At 40.5% G+C, this 14,754-nt stretch overlaps 6 protein-coding genes across 6 annotated transcripts; 3 read left to right on the top strand and 3 right to left on the bottom strand.

Moving 5' to 3' along the window:
• Window positions 1-1,527: 1,527 nt before the first annotated feature.
• On the top strand, window positions 1,528-2,367 carry BATDEDRAFT_88084 (uncharacterized protein; the record flags this gene model as incomplete). The annotated part of the gene is made up of 3 exons (XM_006678719.1): window positions 1,528-1,641; window positions 2,052-2,186; window positions 2,260-2,367. The coding sequence occupies 3 exons, from the start codon at window positions 1,528-1,530 to the stop codon at window positions 2,347-2,349; spliced, it is 339 nt and encodes a 112-aa protein (XP_006678782.1). The 3' UTR covers window positions 2,350-2,367.
• Window positions 2,368-2,379: 12 nt separating this feature from the next.
• On the bottom strand, window positions 2,380-3,614 carry BATDEDRAFT_33196 (uncharacterized protein). Its single transcript, XM_006678497.1, has 2 exons — window positions 2,838-3,614; window positions 2,380-2,774 (listed from the first exon to the last, which is right to left on the bottom strand). Exons 1-2 carry the CDS (start codon window positions 3,467-3,469, stop codon window positions 2,447-2,449), a joined length of 960 nt encoding a protein of 319 aa, XP_006678560.1. The 5' UTR covers window positions 3,470-3,614; the 3' UTR covers window positions 2,380-2,446.
• Window positions 3,615-3,922: 308 nt separating this feature from the next.
• On the bottom strand, window positions 3,923-6,061 carry BATDEDRAFT_11231 (1-phosphatidylinositol 4-kinase LSB6; the record flags this gene model as incomplete). Its single annotated transcript, XM_006678297.1, has 3 exons — window positions 3,923-4,753; window positions 5,102-5,277; window positions 5,374-6,061. The coding sequence occupies 3 exons, from the start codon at window positions 6,059-6,061 to the stop codon at window positions 3,923-3,925; spliced, it is 1,695 nt and encodes a 564-aa protein (XP_006678360.1).
• A 3,046-nt stretch (window positions 6,062-9,107) lies between these two features.
• On the top strand, window positions 9,108-10,241 carry BATDEDRAFT_11139 (uncharacterized protein; the record flags this gene model as incomplete). Its single annotated transcript, XM_006678288.1, has 1 exon — window positions 9,108-10,241. A coding segment is annotated over one exon (1,134 nt), but the record flags the coding sequence as incomplete, so codon positions are not given.
• Window positions 10,242-11,276: 1,035 nt separating this feature from the next.
• On the top strand, window positions 11,277-11,762 carry BATDEDRAFT_24622 (uncharacterized protein; the record flags this gene model as incomplete). Its single annotated transcript, XM_006678438.1, has 3 exons — window positions 11,277-11,357; window positions 11,431-11,583; window positions 11,649-11,762. 3 exons carry the CDS (start codon window positions 11,277-11,279, stop codon window positions 11,760-11,762), a joined length of 348 nt encoding a protein of 115 aa, XP_006678501.1.
• A 403-nt stretch (window positions 11,763-12,165) lies between these two features.
• On the bottom strand, window positions 12,166-14,637 carry BATDEDRAFT_88419 (uncharacterized protein; the record flags this gene model as incomplete). Its single annotated transcript, XM_006678623.1, has 4 exons — window positions 12,166-12,450; window positions 12,532-12,587; window positions 12,677-14,538; window positions 14,627-14,637. The coding sequence occupies 4 exons, from the start codon at window positions 14,635-14,637 to the stop codon at window positions 12,166-12,168; spliced, it is 2,214 nt and encodes a 737-aa protein (XP_006678686.1).
• Window positions 14,638-14,754: the final 117 nt, after the last annotated feature.

Genomic DNA, 14,754 nt, shown 5'->3' with positions numbered 1-14,754 from the left:
CTCTTCAATATAAAAATGTGGCTTGGTTATTAATGGAATGTGGCAACCTCTCTCTATTTAATACCAATCCATCTGTAATAGTACTGATTGGTACGTCCATCCAAAAGCATAATTATGCATCATGACTTGTAAACTCATGAACCCAACTATCAACCATACGTTTAGATGCCTTCATACCTAATATATCAAAACACTCGAGTCCTTGTTTAATGAGATATAACTACAATCAAGTGCGAGTGGATGAGTAAGAGCGACTTCTTGCTTGCATGAAAGTAGAATCTGAATACCAGCTGGCTGGTATGTTCAAATCAACTAATTCATATACAATCATATCTTACATTCGTGGATACTGCGTTAGTTATGAGGTTGAGAGAAGTACTACGACCAACAATAATAGTATGGACGAGTTGAAGCTGATATCAAGCGAGATCCAGTATGAGGTGATTGAATTCGGTTATGCTAATGATTGTAATCCGTAGCCAAGCGAATTAAAATGCTACGTTGTACGAGTGTCAGTGCTGCCAAAATCACTCTTCATTCAATATGTTATCGATCGATCTAGCCAATTAGTCGTCATTTACCTTTCAAGCGAATAGTCGCAGTCGATGCAAGTGTGAAAATGCTACAATCAATTTGAATAATTGCCATTTTATCAGATTGTACATTTTAACTAGCTCATCTTCACTATCTACAATTGCTATCAATCTAAATTCTCATAATAATTGAATGGTGCACTAGACTTCAAGAATCTCGTCTGGTGTACTATCAGCCATACGTAAAATACATAATAAACTGCCAGTCTCATGGAACCATCATTCACATTAAATTTACTGCAGTGTATTGTTGGAACTCCTTGACAAAACTACACATTCACTGATTCAATATGATCTGCCAACCGTCCAACAATGTCACAAAGTATAGGTTTATATTGTCCATTTTAAACCCTGCTGACAATTGAATAAATGAGTTTGTAAATGTGCGATTGCAAACACTAGGAATTAAAGAAACAGTCAATTTCTAGTAGGAAAACAATGAATATTTAATCAATGTTTATTCCAGAACAAATGGTGACTGCAAGTGCTTCATTTTACATGAATACAGCTTTAGAGCTAGCCGTGATTCTGATTAAACAGAGTCGTATGGCTTGATGTATTCACTTAAAGTACTATGTCAGTTTGTGGAATCTTGGAGCATATCATGCCCAGATTTATCAAATCAAATCAAATCGATTCTAAACATGACAATTTGAGCAATTATAAGCGATCGTGAACTCGATAAAACACAATGGTTCTATCACGTGAATAATTTTCCGCGGAGAATTATATTTCTGTCCAATTAAAAATCAGCTAGTGAAAAGCACGTGTTTAGGAAGAAAAGAAAATGGCAAACAAGTGCAATTATGGGCAAAAATTCAGCATATTTAGCCAAAACCAATTGAAATTTGAACAGTGCATGGCAGCAGCCGTCACGAGCTCAACATGAGCACCATTTTTCTTCTTCCCTTACGAACATTCATTTACAGCAACTATGGGTAAGCTTAACCTTCCACCTGTGCAGAAGACCGGCATTGCTGCTGGTATTAACAAGGGACATGTCACTACTCGCAAACAACTGGCTCCCAAGCCTGTCAACAAGAAGGGCGTAAGTTGCTATTGTTTTGAGTTTCTTGTCAGGATAATACTGAATGGATCGTCATGATCTTTGACTCCTTGATCCTGCATACACATCCTTGTCTGTTTCACTTTGTCTACTACTGGTTTGCATTCATCTTGCTATTTGACAAGTTTACTTACTACTTCTTATAAACAATCGGATTTTTCTTGAATCTTGGCCGTCTTTAAACCATGCAACTACGACTTGTCTGCGTCTTCCCTAATCTACCTTTGAATTCGAATGACTATAATTGACACACCATGCAATTTCTTGCCTATTTCCTTGGATCTAATACCTATTGCTTAAACTTGCCATGGAACTCGCATTGTCAATCTGAACGTTTGTCTACTTTGCTATTTATCTTGGAATGTATCGACAATTACTTTCTACCAAAACAGGTTCTTGGAAAGCGTACCAAGTTTGTCCGTGATCTTGTCCGTGAGGTTGTTGGATTTTCTCCTTATGAGAAGCGTGTGATGGAATTGCTCAAAAACTCCAAGGACAAGCGTGCTCGTAAGGTTGCAAAGAAGAGGGTATGTTGGACCATTGAGTTATAATAGAAGCGTATTTAAACTAATCGTTTGTATTCAATTCGTCAATATCTAGCTCGGAACTCTCCGTCGCGCAAAGCGAAAGGTTGAAGAGCTCAGCAACGTCATTGCAGAGTCTCGTCGTGCTGCCCCTGCAGCCCACTAAAGAGAAATAGTAGTCACTACAAAAACGTTTATTATTTAGTGTTTATTTCAAAGTGTTGGGTTTGTGAGATTGCGTCTTGTTGACAGAGTTGTAATAGTTATTCTAGTTGGGTATTGCATCCCTCGGTGATTTCCTTTTCTTGTTCAGTCAATCTGAGTGTAGCTGCTGTCTCCAAAACTTTTCTGGACACTCGATTGTCAGCATTTCCAGTAGGTATTGCTGCAGCTAGTTGTCCACCACCGAGAACATGTGTACCTCCTTCAAATCTCTGACCCGATGCCGTGTCTCCCAGTTTGGGATCTGATGGGCCGTTGTATGTATTCATTCTGTTACCGCCCACCTTGTTTCCATGATTGATGGCATCAATCTCCTTCTTGAGTTGGCGATTGAGAGCATGAAAGTTGGAGTCGTGATCTGTATGGGTCCTGATATTTAAGCAGTTTGAGTTTGAATAGAAACAATAGCAATAGTTTGCAGTGGGAACTTACATGTGAGCCAGTTCATGGATAAACGTGTCTTGGATGGTGCTGTAGTGTCTGAATCCATCCAGATCGTTTGTACGTAGTCTAAGAGCAATAGACTGACCCTTGTTGCGATTGTATCCCAAAATTGCACGTTCGTTTGGATGAAGCTCCATCAATACACCCACAGTCCAACCTCGCTTATGCATAACGGTACATACACCCCAATCCCGTCTTAGTCGATCCAACAGTTGCATAGCCAGGTGTTTATCACTAAATTCATCCAAGACTCGAATAGTATTGCAATAGGTTGGAGGTGGTTGGAGCTTTGGACGGGCCAACACTGCTCGAGCATTTTGCTGAACTCGAATCGAGTGATTGGTATCATGCTTATGAACAGCATCAATCTCTAAAGCAGATGAGCCCAACAACATAAGTTTAAGCTCTTTGGATTGAGAAGTAGGCGGTACAATGTGGTCGATAAGAAAAGACGAGTCGGGAAAAAGGGATTTTCCCTTGTATACTAGTCGATGGGTTTGTGGAGAATCAACTATCTGACATTTGATTGAATCAATGGTTGAAGTGTGTGGGTCAATGTTTTGAAGAAGGATGGTTTTGGCTCTGTACGATACAGACAAGTTGAGTGTTGGAGTGCTCATGGGAAACTGCAGCGTATTCACGTAAAACACTAAACAGGACAATAAAGTGTCATGAAATGATTGGTGCTAAATTGACTAGTCTTGTAACCAAAGTCTTGTATTCACCGACTAAACATGGTCTGCCAACCGTTCAACAAACAACACCATCGTGAGGCATAAAGCCTCATTCTCCAAAGCCAAATAATGACTGCAGGATAAATACAAGTTATTTCACGTGAATACAACTGCAAATGAGCAACAGTCCATTCGGTAAGCATGTGTTAACGTGGAATATCATGGAATAAACTAATTCAATCCACCCATAGTAGTAAAACTCGCGGCATAAACTTGCTAGCAAATCCCATCCATATTCAAAGTCATTCAATATACTCGACTGCTGATAAATTTTTAAACATATTTTAATTTCATAAAACAATATAATATCAAACAAATCCATCGCTTGCCAATCTACAGTCACCAATGGGTGCAGCAAGGTTGTCTCAAGGTCAAAGTCTCCAATCGTCTTTGTACTCGTCGCAGCTTTTTCTTTTGTCGCTGGATAAACGAAGGTGCGCGACCTCGACTGTTATGTCGTCGTCCAATGGCATGAGCGCTTCCCATTCCAATCGTTGCATGGCCATGATTCCCCTCTCGCAAGTAATGGCGTTCATCGCCACTCTCGCCAAATGCGAGTCCATCCGATCCAACAATATGATCTGCAGATCGTGAGGCCGACTGATGTCTATACATTCCCTCAGCATGCTCAACACCTTGCTCTTCATCACTATCCAAACTATCATCCGTGTCACTGTCCATTTCCTCTTCAACTACCTCTTCGTGAACCAATACTGCTGGGAGACGAACAAGATGATAAGGAGAAGCAGGCAAATTAGAGCTTGGATCAACATCATCCACTGACATTTGTGCCTGAGCAGTCATATCACTTTGAGATTTATCCACAGATACTTTTCCCAGCACCCCGGTAAGATTATAACCCTGTCCACGTATAACTGATCGCTGTTTACGCCATAACTTGGTCTGAAATCCTCGATCTAGCCGAAACAAGGTCTCCAATCCATGAAAAGTGGTTTCCCACCACTGAGATGATGTGATGAGTGGAAGAACTAGATGTGCTGTATCTGGTGAAAACGGTTTATGTGCTATAGGCAAAAAAGCCCAACTATAAGGGTAGGATCGCATGCGATCTGGGTGATGGGTTGGAAATGCTAGACCGTTATCAATCGCTGCAATACGGACTGTAAATGAATCAGTATTAGATTGCTGCTTAGTATCTGGAATACTGGGCTGATTGTTGGGGTGTTCATCATGTTCAGACTGAAGGTGGGAGTAGACTGGTGCTTCAAATATATTTTTGTGGATCGTCGAGTTTATCTCTATTACATGCTCAATGAGACCAGATGGCTGCGAATCCAACAGATTGGCATTCACACTACTCGGTGCAGATTGATTCTGATTTGGTTTTGCTTCAACATTTAAACCAGACTGGGTGTCGTGTGCCGTAGTTGTACAGGTAGCTGACGTGTCCAGCTGTAAATTAGATGGTTCTAGAGGCGGAGGAGAAGTCGTAGCCGCAGTCGATGGCCACAAGTATGACTGTTGTGGTTGAGGAATTTGTTTTTGTGGCCATTTCACCATCCAATTATCAGAGCTGCGATCTGTGTTGCGAATCAGATAATCCAATATAACCAAACGCTCAAAACTCAGTTGAAATTGAAGTTGTTGTTTAGGAGTCCACCCAAGTGGATGCGGCGGTAAAGTGGGACCTAAATTATCTGATGATCTGGACTCGTTCATTTCGTGTAGACTTTCTGTCGATTCACCATTTGGCTGGCTCAACTCAACACCCAAATCAGTTGCTGTAGTAGTATGAGCTGGTGTTGGTGGCATAGAAGCCGATATAGCACGCATACATTCATATCCTTGGCGAAAAAAGGTTGTTGCATCCTTGTATCCAGTCAAAAACAGTTGAAAACTACCAGTCTTTGTAGGCAAAGGCTTTCCCCAGATACGATATGCCCACCTATCTCGAAATGAATAATGAAATGTTGGAGAAGCCAAACAGACAATCTCTGTTCTTGGTACCAGATTTAAACCCAATCGCCGATCAAGATACGATGCGGCGGCTTCAGACACATACCCTTGATTAGGAACAATACAAGTACGGCCAAAGCAACAAGGAAACAAATTACGATGAAGCCACTTGGTCCATTTGGGGTTCATGTTGCCATAAGGTTCTTCGTTTTTAGGTTTAAACACGCCAACAATCTGGCCTTGGGAACTGCGACAAAAGTATGAGCCAGACGAGCCCTGGGAAATACGAGTTGGATAGATTCCTTGGTGAATAGCTAGTTGAACATCACAGAGAATGTCAACGAATTCTGCAGTAGAAACCGGAGTCACTGGAGTCACTAAGTTTTGTAGCTGAGCTGGACGAGCAGGAATCAGCGAATCTCTTGGAACAGGCGGCGGAAGATTATTAGGAAGGGGTTTATCAAGCAAAAACGGATCCAATGCAGCCAGACTTGGAGCAAGAGATGCCAAACGAGTGGTACGAAAACTCAGTGGTAGAATTCTTCTAGCAGTAGATCCCATAGAGAAGGATGAAGAGGTGGCCTGGCCAGATCTGCCAATATCTCCGTCATGTAGCGTGTGACTAGGAGTGGAATGACAGATACACTCGGAATTGGTATATGAGCGAGCAGACATACCAGCATGGCTATCAGTAGTCACATTTATACTCATGGTTTCACATGTAGCCCTGGATGCAGCAATCCTTTCGCTGTCAGACAATAGCAGAGGCAACGAACGAGAACTTGCAGAGCGGAGGTAACGATGACCTTGTTGGTAGAGCGGACAGTCGCGGCGATGAGTACTCAAATGATTGTAGTTGCTGGCAGGCTCTGGATATGAGGGAAGTAGTGGTCGTTGGTCACTGTATTCATCAGCATCGTCATCAGCATTGTAGCTATTTGTCACTTGTATATTGGCATGCACTGAAGTATCTGAGTTGTGACCAGCAGGGTTGTTTGGCCAGAGTGTACTCATGAGTTTTAATAGTAGTTGACAATCACTCTAATCCAGTAGTGGTTAGTAACTATTTCAGTCCAGTAGTACTTGAAAATCACTCTAGACAATAGTTTCTAGTTGCAGCTGTATTCACGTAAAATGAAACACTTTATCTTACATTGACCGTCTTTATTTTGCTTGGGGATAAACAATGTTTAAATATTCGTTACGTTTATTGGATTGCACATCTCTACTAGAATGTTGGAATGAGAACATTCTAATAGAGTTCAAAAACATTGCACATTGAACTGGTACATTCATTCCATAAAATTGTAGATTTCATCACCCTATTTAGTGCTTCATTTTACATGAATACGGCTCTAGGATGAAATTCAATTTTCAAGAATCAGCTTGAACCAATCCATATTCAATCTACGTTTCTACTCAATGAAAATCGTTAAACAACTTGCTCGAGCCATATTTTATACGCACATGATATTGATTTATATTCACCTGTATTCAACCCCAATACTTTTCAATAAAAACGACACTACAACAGCCTGGGTACAATTGGCTTGGATTACACGAATTCAAAACCAGTGCTAAATTCACGGTATATTTTGAGATCCACTCATTTATACCACACCCCTTTCGTATCTGCACATTCAATCTACGTTCTCAGATACGAATGTATCCTATTGTTTTACCCATCGTATCTACCCACACATAACATTGTCTGTTCACTTGAACTATTGCTTATAGTCGAACAATACAAAAGAAGCAAAGTGACCATTTCAAAGTTATCGCCATTTCATCAACAGTATCAGCAACTTGCGCCATCAAAATATCGTACCACCCATTTACATCCTTATCCCAGTAACTACAGCTCCGATTCTTGGACTCAGTTGCTGAATACCACGTGCTACTGTCTGCACAACTTGTAACCCTGCACTATTCAACTTGCCAGATTCGGTGTGGCGGATTAACCTCTCATTGCCAATTGGCTTAACCCATTCTCTTAATCCACCACTACTTGCCCGTAGCATCTGCGCATTGACAGCGTGTAACATTATCAACCCCATCAGCCTTGAAAACCTCACATAATTTTTGTTAATCAGCCATCTACTCCGATCAATACACTTTCAAATATCATTGGCAACCCGCTCAATTTTGCGACTTTTTTCATTGTATAGCTTGGCTATTGTTCAGCGATATTGCAAAGATAATCTTTTATCAATTGATCAGTAAACCCTAGCTAGTAAGTTGCTGTGCATTGAAACAAAACTTTGCATCTTTTTTAATGCGATGCTCACTGGAAAAGGAGAATCCGATTGATAATACACATTGTCAAGAATTTATCTCGACATTTTCTTGACCCTTAATATTTATGCTATTTCAGTGATATATCTGGAATTGCTAGTATTTGGTCACATACTACAAGGCTTGTAGTAACAATCGAGTGTAGAGTAGATTGTGAATCCCACTTTTGAATAAAACCCTACTAGTGGCTTTAACCATCCATCTTGTTCAACTCTATGCATTTGTGCAGTAGATTGCTAACTCAATTGTTACCCCTATATCCATGATTTATACTGTTGCACTTGTAGGCATACCATCTGGGGTTGGTTTTTTCATTGATCGATTCAATTGCGTGTTTTGCACGCAAGTCCATTGTCCTGCTTCTCAGTTTACCACTGGAATTTTATCTAAACTGCAGTCTGTAAATTATCCACTCAAACACGCTTAAATTGACCAATAGCAAGTAGCCACAAATACACCGATTGTCACTATATCAGCATTAGTAAGCATTGGCTGCCACTGTCAATTGATAACTGGCTGAAATAACACAACACGTCTGTATATTCTGTTTGCATTCCCTATTGCTACAGCCTTTCTGATTGTAGACACAACTCCGCCTTCAAAATCACCGACAGCTTGACGTGTTTGTTTAGGTGTAGTTAGTAGCAAGCCACTTTTGACACTCAGATCTAGTTAGTATTTCATCAAGTTTGTGGCTGCTAATTATCACAAATTTACCTTATTGGCTTGCCTTTATCGTAACTCTACATATTACATTGCATATTTCAAAATATATAAACTGGCTGGTTTCTGCTGTTGTTGGAAGCCATTGACATCAACTTTGTTACACTTTTAAACTTATCTAATCATGGCAAAAGAAATATCCCCTGTTCCCAGACCATTGTCTATTCTTCTTCAGTCCTCCGCAACAAACACAACGCTTTCCCACAAAACTGGGTCCATTAGAGATCTACGCAAGTTTCGTGTTTGCTCAGAGATCCCTGCATCTGTTATCACCGAAAAGATGCTCACTGCATCGCGCGGATCAAAATCTCTCAATGCACCCACATATAACATGAGCTGCTGCGAGTCGCCTCTCAGATCCAGTACTTCAACACCAGCATTTGTTGGCTCGTCTTTACTAAAATCCAATATTCAGTTTCCTGAATCGGAACAGCAAAATAACACCTTTGTCAACAGTAGCATAAATTCTTCTCTAAGCCTTCGTTCCACTATCTTTTGCTCTTCTGAAAGCAGTGGATCATCAAGTGTTATTGAAGCCGAAGCTACAAAGGATGATATCAAGCAAATTCAGCCAAATGATGACTATGATATGGTGGATGGATACAATGATGATCATAGCTCAGATCATACCGTCAGTTGTATTGACAATGATCAAATCTCCATTCAATCCTCTGCCGTTTCTTCTGTGCTTCCAGCCTCATTTACCCTTCAACCCATTTCTACTCAAATTCCTACTCGATTCAAACTGGCCAAAGGATACTGTCGCCATCGTCACTATGCTGAATCTCTTTCCGAATGCAAGTTTATTCTTCTCTATGCCTACCAACTTTCTACCTTTCGCGAGCGCTTATCTACCGTTCAAGCCGTCGTTTTTATTTTACGCAAGCTTGGCCAACAAGATCTTGACGCGCAGTATATTCTTGCGTCCACGTACGAATACGGTGTTCCAGACACTATCAATAGTCAAACTGATCCGCTTTTTGCTCCAAACCCTACCTTGGCCTTTACTGCTTACTTATCAGCTGCAAAACGAGGTCATATTGAAGCCATGTTCAAAATCTCTGAAATGTATCACACAGGAATTGGCACAAGAATCTCTCGCGGCAAAGCCATACATTATCTTCGTACAGCAGCCATCAAGCACCACCCTCAAGCCATGACACAACTTGGTCTGGTTTTGATTCATGGCAAATACGGTCATCCACAACGAATTCGCGACGGCGTTGTTTGGCTTCGCATGGCTTGCAGATTTGCTACAGTTCAATATCCAGATGCTCTGTACCTTTTTGCCGAGCTACACATCAATGGTCTTACAGATGTGATTTTCAAGGATGATCGGTACGTGGTAGAGTTGCTGGAGCGTGGTGCAAAGCTGGAACATGCACCTTGTGTGTTCAAACTTGCCGAGGCTTATCAAAATGCTTGGTTTGGACTGGATTGCGACATGAAAAAAAGCTTTTATGGGTACTGCCGGGCTGCGAATATGGGTCATCTTGAAGCCATGTTGGAAATGTCAAGATGGTACTTGGTTGGAGCGAAAATGGATTTGGATGGATTTGTACTCGAACAGTCTAATGAAAAGGCCTATCAATGGATCTTGAAATCTGCAAAAGCTGGACATGCGAGAGCAATGTTTGGCATAGGTCATTTTTACAGTGAAGGATTGGGTGTTGTCAAGAACACTGATACAGCTCTGGAGTGGTACCGCAAAGCAGCCAAGTTGGGCGAACCTGGTGCTATTGATAAGTTGAAAGAATTTCATTTAGATGTAGCATCATTTGATCCCATAAAAAAACAACGTGGTCGCAGCTTTGCGTATGCAAGAAGTCAGACTAGCACTCAAGGCGAGTCACAGAAAAACCGTTGGTCGACGAGTTACAGGTTTTCTTTGCCAATGCTAGAAATGACTTGTCCAAAAAATATAGAAGCGGATTCAATAATCAGCGAATCTATCCACTCCTTTGATTCCTCGATCGTGGCACCTTTATCAGATGAACTTGATGGTAATGCATATACGCTTTCTCCACCTGTATCTTTCAAACTTATGCCAGCTAGTACTTCCGATACGGTCCATACTATCAATATTGTTCCGGGTCAATCCGATGTATGTGAGTTGGAGCTAACTCAGCCGCATGATTTACTGGTGATGTCATTGGATGATTCTTTAAATGAAGATGACTCGCAAATCTCTGCAGCGATAAATGCATCTTTAGTTGTTGCCGAGACTGCTTCAGAAATCACTGCACTGCCATGCGTGTTGAGTTCGGTTAGTTGCACTGCCCATGTCGACAAGATACTTGCTGCTAAAAGCGAGAAGGTATCTTCTGCTAATCCAGCTGTACCTGTTCAGGCACAAAAAGATTCAGTTGCTGATTCAACCATTGCTCCAGTCGCTACCTCAAAACGCCGACATACCCTCAAGTCATCCAAACATCGTGAGCATTCTGATCGATGTTGTTCCATCCAGTAGCTATCTTGTCTTGTTTAGCCTTTAATTTCCATTATTTTTACCCATCAAGTTTTTAATATGACGGTGGACGGAACTTGATTTTTCATAATTATTAAAGATTTATTTGCATATAATACAGCCGTTTCAGTTTTATTTCTAGTTTCTATTGTTATACTGGACTTGTTTGGAGAAAAGGTTGTTTAAACGATTTTGCATTTTGAAATCAGTCCATCAGGCTAGCAAAATCAAAATAATAATTGCATAAAGTGGTTGAATTTCTTTTCAAAAACATCCAAAACTGTTGACAGTATGGCATCCATGTTTTTACCAAGCACAAACGCATCAGTGTTATCTACCTACAGAGGTTTGCTACGAGAGGTCAATCGGCAGGTAACACTATTGCAATATACACATTTCAATTCTTGTCTGATCCAATCCATGTTCTACTTTTTGTCAATCTTAGTTTGTTGTAAAAAACAACAACTCGTTTTGGAGAATGCAAGTTATTGCTCAGTTTCGTATTGGTAAGGGAATCACAGACCCATCTCGAGCACTTGCTAAACGAAGACAGGCTCAAAATGTCTTGATGTATTTGAAAAGCAGTCGAGAATACAAGGTAACCTTTGGCTTTTTGATCGTGGTGGTATGGTCAATGGGTTTGCTAATATAAGAGTATTTTAGGAGCTAATGGAGAGGTATTGGCCAGTTAGTACTTTGACAGAACAAGAAAAGATTGCAAAAACTGCCAATAGAGTCGGATTAGCAGTTCCTAAACCTGTAGAAATCACACCTTGAGACTCGATCTTGTAAAGTTTACACTTGAAGTATTCATGTAAAATGAAGCACTTGCAGTCACCATTTGTTCTGGAATAAACATTGATTAAATATTCATTGTTTTCCTACTAGAAATTGACTGTTTCTTTAATTCCTAGTGTTTGCAATCGCACATTTATAAACCCATTTTTATTCAATTGTCAGCAGGGTTTAAAATGGACAATATAAACCTATACTTTGTGACATTGTTGGACGGTTGGCAGATCATATTGAATCAGTGAATGTGTAGTTTTGTCAAGGAGTTCCAACAATACACTGCAGTAAATTTAATGTGAATGATGGTTCCATGAGACTGGCAGTTTATTATGTATTTTAGTTTAGTATTTCATTTTACGTGAGTACAACTGAGAGTCTCAATGAAGTATTAATTTAAATCGCTTAAATCAGATTCTGAATCTGTCAGATCACCATGAACACATGTGCCAAACTCGGCACTTTCTACCATGATCGCTCGCGCTTGTTCTAACTGGTCTGCCTCAAAAATATTCAAGTTTTGATCCTGAGCAATAAGCCGCATGGCTGCTTCTGGAACAAGCACGTTTTGAATGTAATCGAGAACAGATTGTGGAGATACAGTGTTTGGGTTAAGAGCAGAATCTGGTCCACGAAATATCGACTGAATGGCTTTGAAAATAATGTTTCCACCCTTCTATAAATTTACACAATTTGCTGTTAGTTTTAGGTTGTGCAACTCAATATATATCAGAAAAAAGCCTAAATGTGTACATACCCAGCCATAATAGCCACACTGAAATTTGGCAAGTTGTGAAAACTTGGTATCATTAGCTATACCATTGTTCCAAAAGTAGAAATATAAACTATGGTTACAACCAGATTGTAAATCAAGGTAAAGCGTCATCAAATCAAAACCATACCTTGTGCTTTCCACTTTCCTAATTTGCGAAACGAAGCCAATGTAAGCTCCAGAAAAACTGAATGCTCTTTCCCCAATAGGATATTTACAAATATATTTTGCATTTTTTCCACTCGTCGTTTAACGCTTTTGAAGTCAATTTCGGCAAGGTATCCCTTGAACACACCCTCGGGAATCACAGTCTGTTCGGCAGCATGCAAGCTACAAAACTTGTGACGAATATGCATCAGCCCCTCTCGATCGGCATTCCCACGCTCATGATTCCGACGAAACTTTTCATACTGTAAAAAAACTTTGGAGATGGAAGGAGAGTAAGGAAACTGTACCATTCCTACACAGTTGGGATTAACTGGACAAGGTACCAAAGTCGTGCCGGATGTAGAAACACTGTTGCAAGAATTTTGACTAGAGCGTGATTGCTGAATAGGTTTAGAAGATGTTGATAGATCACAGCAATTACTGCTACTGTTTTGACTCTGTAGCAACTTTGTGGGACTTTTATCACTTGACGGATAGACGGCATCGTCCAACTCGCGCATGAGCATAGCTTGCAGCGTGTTATCAATCCCATTAGCACTTGGGCTTTCAGCCATACCAATTGGTCGTACGACAGACTCTTGTGATGATATATATGCATAATTCTCACTGTGAGCAAACACGCTTTTCTTCAATGTGCCTGTAAGTTTAAATATATCATTGTCGTGAATATATGCAGGCGAAGTTGGGGGCGATCCGGGAGAAGGTGGTGATCTGTATGTATCTACTGGTGTGGTGTTTAGTTTTAAAGGTGTTTTTGCATCCGAGTCCGAATGTATTAGACTATTGTGTAGTGGCTTGGCCTCTATTGATGAAATCAATTTCTTGTCAATATCCATATCCAAACCAGTCAAAGCTTTAACAGCTTTGCAAGTTATTGGGTCATTTTGAGCAGGTAGCTTTGGTTGTTTCGCATATGAAGGCATTACCAACTCTGACTTTTTCGTATCATCCATATCATCAAAGCAGTTGGATATTTTAAGCTTGCGCCGTTTGGATTTTGATGGTGTATACGGAGATTTGGGCAGGTTTGTTGCTGTAGATCCAGTCTCGCTCTCTTTCGAGCCTTTACCTGCCAGATCTGTATTGGACGCGCTTTTTAAAGTTTCTGGTGGATGTTGCAGATCCAAAGACTGTAGCTTGAGAGGTTGTCGATTGATAGCAGTTTTCTGTACCCGAGTCTTTTTGGGTGTACATCGATATTTGAATTCATCCGCATCTTCAATATCGTCACTAATATTGTCACTGTCGGACTGTTCATTGTAATTGGGACGAGAAATCTGTAGTCTTTTGCTGCTTGTGTACCAATCGGAGCTGTAGTTGGTATGAGTATTAAAGCAGTTGTTAGAGTGTGAGGGTTTAGCGGTTGAAAGTACAGTTGGTTTAGACAATGCTGTTGATTTGGATAGGTATGTGGGTGCATCAACCAGTGTTGCTTTGCGAGGTTTTACAGGTTTTTTATCTACTGCTGTAGATGCTGATTTGGGTTTGGTCCAAGACTGACCCTTGGCGACTGCTACCTTTTTTGTAGGAGCATATGCAGATAAGATTGGATCGGGTGATTCCAAGACAGACACTGCTCGAGGCAATTTGCAAACAGTTGTAGAGCTGATACTTTTATGTGGGGATGTGCGCCTGGTCTGGATCTGCCTTGATGCTACAGGGGTGATGTCAGATTGCTTCTTGTGAGTACTTTTCCTATACTGTTTGGATATGTTCAGACTGCTCTGTGAGTTTGAAGGCTCTGCTGAATCCTGAGATGAAGTATCAACCAAACCTATAGTGATTGTCCCCTCTGTTCTGCCCAACTGTTTTGTCGAATGACTGCTGGTGATATTGAATTCACAATCATGAGTATGCTTAATTGTGAATGAATTACTCAAGAATCTCAGACAATAATAAACGATTGACAGACCTGAAAGTCATGTAAAATCAAGAATGGCAATAGAGTAGATTGAAATATTCTCGTATACAGACGAGCCAGATGGATGAAATCGTTTAGCAAGTTTCCAAATCTTGGACGAAATTCAAAACTGAGATAAT

The sequence above is a fragment of the Batrachochytrium dendrobatidis genome (genome assembly GCF_000203795.2).
Source record: "Batrachochytrium dendrobatidis JAM81 unplaced genomic scaffold BATDEscaffold_5, whole genome shotgun sequence".
Lineage (NCBI taxonomy): Eukaryota > Fungi > Chytridiomycota > Chytridiomycetes > Rhizophydiales > Batrachochytrium > Batrachochytrium dendrobatidis.
This window is presented reverse-complemented; position numbering and strand designations above follow the sequence as displayed.